This window comes from Cimex lectularius, unplaced genomic scaffold, assembly GCF_000648675.2.
Source record: "Cimex lectularius strain Harlan isolate CLEC.00 unplaced genomic scaffold, Clec_2.1 scaffold497, whole genome shotgun sequence".
In the NCBI taxonomy this organism is placed as follows: domain Eukaryota; kingdom Metazoa; phylum Arthropoda; class Insecta; order Hemiptera; family Cimicidae; genus Cimex; species Cimex lectularius.
In genome coordinates, this window is record NW_019393007.1 from 68,613 (window position 1) to 74,818 (window position 6,206).

The window sequence follows — 6,206 nt, forward strand, 5'->3', positions numbered from 1 at the left end:
AACGCGTTCAGATTGACGCTGTATTTTTTTAAGAAATACACATCCAAAATTTTGTTTTCTGGTAAAATTATAGAAATACCTTTCAAAGGATTTGGTATTAAATTATGACTAAAAGAGCCCTTTGGCGAGAGGGAAATTTCAACTCAGATGGTTTAGCTCAGTTATTTAGGGCACATTCCAGCTCCTGTATTTCCTTTGACTTAACCACTTTGACAATATTAGAACTCTTAAATTTCCGATAATGGAACTTTTAAAATTTTAAAATATGAATTAAGAATTCTAAGTTATAGTTAACTAAAAATACTATCTTTATTTATAATTAAAAGAGAAACTCTTAACTGTAAAAAATTAGTTTTATATCAAGAACTCTGTTAGAATCTATATTACCTCTATGTAAGATACACGTCGTATTTGGTCCAACATAATCAAATTTAGATCGGCGTAGTAGATCAAGTTTGTCCTATTTGAAAAGCAACTTCTCCAGTTGCCTGTGACAAGCCAGACCGGCGTGAGGAGGATACCGGTTGAACAGTAATGTCTGAAAAACAAAAATATCCAAATTCAAAATTTCCTTCAAAATTAGTCGTCCCAAGCTCTCAAGATCGAGTAGGAGACCCGGGGCCAATGACTCTTGGTGGGGAGTTGCCTAAGTCCGCGAACGGTGTGTCTTTCAGACTGGAGAGGGAACAGGTGAAAGTTGAGGTTACGGCTCAGTGCATTTTGTCAGGAATGGGCAGTGTCGGTTCACTAGTGAAAAACCGGACAATTTGAAAGATTGTGACCAGTGATTTTCCAGCGGAAGATAATGGAAGAAAAGCAAGATGTATTTTAAGTTTTTTTTATCCTCTACGTCGTTCCAATATTAAACATTTTATGCTCGCTATTAATCATCATCCTTAAAACTAACCTCACATTTATAACGTCTTATAAGGAATTATATGTTAAAAATTTACTTGTTGCAACAAATTTAAAAGAACACTATTAGACCTGCAATGACGGTACGTTTGAGGCCATATATTCGGCTGAAAATAATAATTGTACCAGGGATACACCCGACGTGACCTCACCTTGAGACTATGCGACATTTTATCTACTAAAACTTATTTGTAAACACTAACAATACAGTTTTCTAATTTTCTAGACTTAATTTTTTAATTTGACGATCCTATTTATTATTTTAATTCACTTGTTGAAAAGACGTTAACCATAAGAAGAAATAAATATAAGGCTTTTATTACTTGTTTTGCGTACTTATTAGATTTTTTATTGATGATACAAGACAAATTTTTTTGATAAATATTTATTGTTTTTTCTAAAAAAGCATATAACGTGAACCACCTTTATTTAAATAATACAATAACTAGCCATAATATTATACTCATTATACTTTAAATTGATATAATATAGAAAGCAAAATTACTAACAAGTTATCCATAAAATGACTAAAATACCTAAAAGAAACTAAAAGACCATGCTTTTACAATAATAAAAAAATATAACCAGTTTTAAAACATTCAATATGAAGATGCACGCTTAAGAAACTTCTATATTTTATTTATTTGAATTATGAAGACATATTCGTTTAATTTTTCAATGCTTTTGTAATAAAATTGAACTAGTACTTTTGATCGCCATGGCAAGGTATAGCAAACTTTCCATGTGTTTGTAAGTATATAAGAACTAGAAATAATTTTTTTAAAAATTTATTATACATTATAGTTATAAATGCTTGGATAGATTCTACTTGTTTGTATTAAATTAAGACTGTTTAGGTAATGATAAAAATGCATTTTTCCTAGGAAAATAATGCGTAAAAATAGTTACACGTGTTTTATTGATAAGTGAAATATAAAGAGCATTGAGAAACCAGGCGTTGTCTCAACATAAAATGGAATATGTTCAACTTTAGCCTAGATATTTTGATAATTAAGGAGATAACAAACTAATCTACAATTGTAAATTGTATTGATAATGAGTATTCCGTAATTTGCATTCTTCACAAATTACATTTCGATAATTAATAGAAAACCATTAAAAAACTATTAACCTTACTAATAAATTTATTTGGCTATTTCATCATTTTATTAGTTATACGTTTTAATATTTGCATTTGTACCGTTTCAATTAAACTAAAAGGTTTTTATGAGTTACTATAAAAAACATAATGCTCGTTTTATAACCAAACGATATATTTAATAGCTATTCAAGCTTAATTTATAAACAAATAAAGATTACGATATTTCTGTCTGGTCTGCAGAGTGATTATTGGGCATTTCGTCATATCTTATCTTCAGTGTATGGGCATATTTATGATGGCATGTTTATGATTTATTTTAGAATTGTTATACGTTACAAACGATTCTCACTACTGGACAGTCGATCCTAACTTCCACTAAACTACAAAAGTGATGTACACTATGATTACCAAATTTATGTGGACTTATAAATTTTGGGAATAGACCAAGCATTCCAACTCCCAACACATTCAATGAATCCAATCAAAAGTTGTAAGAAAATTGTTAACCCTCGTTTTACATATCAAAATCAAACCACACATTGCACCGAGACCTTAGCATTCCTTTTGATGAAGAAAATTTGAAAAAATTATTGATCACTTTTATTTTATTCTTTAGGAGGCTCACCACTGAGTGACTTCTCTTTATATGTTTATCATTTTTGTTTATTTTATTCTTCCCACGTTTTACCATTGTAATTGCTGAACCCAAAAAATTTCAATATAAAAAATTGTTTTTATATTTTTAAGTTTTGAATATGTTCTTTTTTTGGGGAGGGGTCTGTGACGTCGAATAGTTTGATTTCCCATCAATCTAAAGGATTTTATTTTCTTTTATCTTTCAACCAGTATTTTCGATTAATTTGTCTCCCCAATCGCATGATACAGAGGCCTTTTTGTAAGTGTGTTGTTTTTTTTCTATTGTTTTCGAGGTCTTCAGTGCTGAGTAACGTCATAGGTGTTCATTGTTTCAGTTCGTTTTAGTATTTCTCTTTTCTCATTGGTACTATATTTAGCCTGTCTGTCATGTAATTTAATGTTACCATTTGTGTAGGTGGGAGTTATTTCAATCGGTTTTTATGATGTCAGCCGCTGATTTTTAAATATTGGAAGTGTAGCTTATTGTAAGTGTTAGTGAATCATGTCTAGAAAATTTATACTGTTATTGTTTTCTAGTTTTGCTGTGAATTGTAATTTCTTCTCTATGGAGTTCAGATATGTCAGTGTGTTCCTATTGCCGTGTACTACGTCTCTACATTATAAAAAGAGACTAGGTTTTCCATAAATACCAAAGACCCAAAAATAAAGATGGCGATATGCCGAAACGCGGCTGATACGAACACAGCGAAAAAGGCAGATCTAAGTAATCCGTAACGACCAACATAAAGTTCATAATATACAAAATTACACTTCCTTATGTTCTCTTTTTAAAATATTTTTAGAGGATCCCAATTTAAATCGTTAATGGTTTTGTTGATAAGGTTTTAAAAGAAAGATGATTTTTGAACAGTTAAATCTTTGCTGAACGGCCATCGAGTTCCGGTTTCCCCACTAATGTTTTATTAATTTTCTCCCATGTTGGCCAACCGATATCTACCTAGCGAATATTCAACTTTTATGTCTGATTAATGGCATAATTAAAGCCCGATGTAATTCTAACTGATCTTTTATTGATCTTCGGCGGCCTTCTTTTTATGTTGTTTAATTAATTGAAAAAATCCTTCTTTTTTGGTTCAATTAAAAAACTATTATGTGTAAGGATTTAAACCGTTAATTCTGTGATTGACATAGGGTAAAAATCATAAACGATTATCATTATACGGACTTATTTTTCCTTAAACGGCACACGAAAAGGGCAAACACGAACTAGTTTATTTTCTTCCTTTTAACCCAATGCAATTTCAAATATGAAACATTTCCTTCGAATAAATAGTTTTCATATAGATTTTTTTACTGGAAAAATTTCACTTTTTGTTATGAAGATAGTTCTATATTTTCCAAAAACTGAATTGCCGTACTCACCCTACCTCAAAACTTTCTGTGGAAAGAGTGTGTTGTTGCTATAATTTTTAAACACAATAAATGCACCGCTTCTCAAGCATAAGTATGTACTGGAGATACCCGAGGGCTTAAAGTCCAACTACACGTTGGGTCTCGCGGACGAGAGGTCAGTCCACTTCACAATACTTTTTTCGTATTAATCTCAATTTTTAAAAAAATATGGGCTGAGCCGGAATTGGTACCCAGAACCCCATTGCGTTGGATTCTCTTGTCTCGAGCATAACTTCCTTAGCCGTTTTACTGATTTCTGATTTATATAAGCTCAAATCTGTACGTGTATGTGCATAAATACAAACATGTACAGAGTTAAGCCTATCACCTTTCACAGACCACCGGTAATTCCAGCTTTTGTAATTTACAATAAATCACCGATAGGACCGGAATCGCCCACCCCAGGTATTGACAGTTCGGGGTCGGACCTCAGCATACCATACACTCAGTTAGGGTGGTGGAGTACCACTATCCACTACACTTGTTATATAACTGTCCTAATTGAGGGTCATAGGTGCTCAATATTTTGTCATTGAACCTCTTACTCTACACATTTACTCTTAAATCGCCTGAACACAAAATTATCAGTACTATATACAATAAAGCAACCTTGTTTCCTCCAAAAATTGGATCAGTGGACCCAGATACTCGCTGCCGTGCTCTACGCGATTTTCATATCGGGTAGCATTCGTAAACACTCTTTGTGTGGAGCCAAGAAAGTGCATCTGAGACCTTTCTCTGTATGCCAGACACACATGCAGGCTTTAGCCCAGAAGTAACTGCCCGTCTTGCATGGTATATATCTTTAATCGAGTGTGAACGACTCTTTTTCTGCGAGTCGATCCTCCGAGGACTACTTATAATATAACTGTTTTAAATTTAAATTTAATTTAACTATATTAACTATTTAAGAATAATATAACCAATAATTTTCCTTATACTTCAGTATTTTTAGCATCATTCTGATACAGTTCTTTACTAAATGTTTATTCTATAAAAATTAATCCATGTTTGCTGATTTTTTTATTGACACTACTGTCATCTTTTACTTTCAATTTTATTTATATTTATATATTTATCACATTCTAACAAAATCTTTTTGGTATAATCAGTTTTGATAGTCTAAAGCCATTACTAAATTCAAAAGTTTTTGGATCGGTTTTTGTCATGTTTTTTTTTATCCTCCATACCCTTCCGGACTCCAACAACACCATACCGTCCGGCGCCACGAGGATGTTCTCGATATAACTACATTTGTACTTTTATTATAAACAATCTTCGGCCGATTTCATTGTTTTTTGTCATGTCAAGTTTCCGTTTTATAATAAATATTTCATTTCAATTAATTATGCAATGTAATTAATGTTAACATACTTGTTTTTGCACTCTGATCTAATATTTAACGCTGGGCAATTTACGAAATAGCTTGTGAGTAAATTAGATACCAGAATCGCATTATAATATCTGTTTATTGTTATAAAGTGAATTATCCACTCGAGCTTAAACATATGAAAGCATGACAATAAAATTAACAATCACAAGTTTAACCAATAAACAGAAACTTACCCTTGATGGACTATTGATACTGGCGTTTTTGGATCCAACGCGGCTTGAAGTGAGCTTGAAATAAAGCACAGAAAAATTGGAAATGTTGATTTTATCATTTTAATGACAGTGAAATTAACTATTTGGACTGGAACGAGATTAAACACAAAATTTCATGAAGCTTCATAAGTTGTTTCGCGAACAGCTGTTTTCTTTAGGAAAAAACCGTTTGAACTTCCGTACTAAATATTTGAATGATTTAACATTAAATGATTTGGTAACAGCTGATGTTCTCTAAAGAACTTCCCAAAAACCCTATCGTATTTCTGAATTTTTTATTTAATGAAATATTAAGGATTACTCACTTTCCCATACAATGGAAACTTTCTTATATAAAAATTATCTCAAAGCCAAATAAAAATTTAAACTCCTTTTCATCTTGCCGACCCATTATTTTGTTACCCGTTCCTTCGATATTATTCGAAAAATTAATTCACAAAAGAATTATCCATATTGTTATTTTCAACAACTACCACAACACAAATTTATCGATGGATTTCATCATTCCACTACTCATCAACTTCACAGTTTCAAA

The 6,206-nt window shown here is 31.6% G+C and overlaps 1 protein-coding gene across 5 annotated transcripts in view; it reads right to left on the reverse strand.

The window, feature by feature from the left end:
* Positions 1–5,919, reverse strand: part of LOC106673651 — a 29,171-nt gene extending 23,252 nt beyond the window's left edge. For all 5 annotated transcript variants that reach the window (XM_014405832.2, XM_014405833.2, XM_024229750.1 and 2 more), the window contains exons 1-2: positions 5,633–5,919; positions 388–538 (exon numbers count right to left, since the gene is read on the reverse strand). In XM_014405832.2, coding sequence (XP_014261318.1) covers positions 388–538; positions 5,633–5,730 — 249 coding nt within the window. In that variant the 5' untranslated portion in view covers positions 5,731–5,919. The remainder of the gene's footprint in view (positions 1–387; positions 539–5,632) is intronic.
* Between the last annotated feature and the right edge of the window lie 287 nt (positions 5,920–6,206).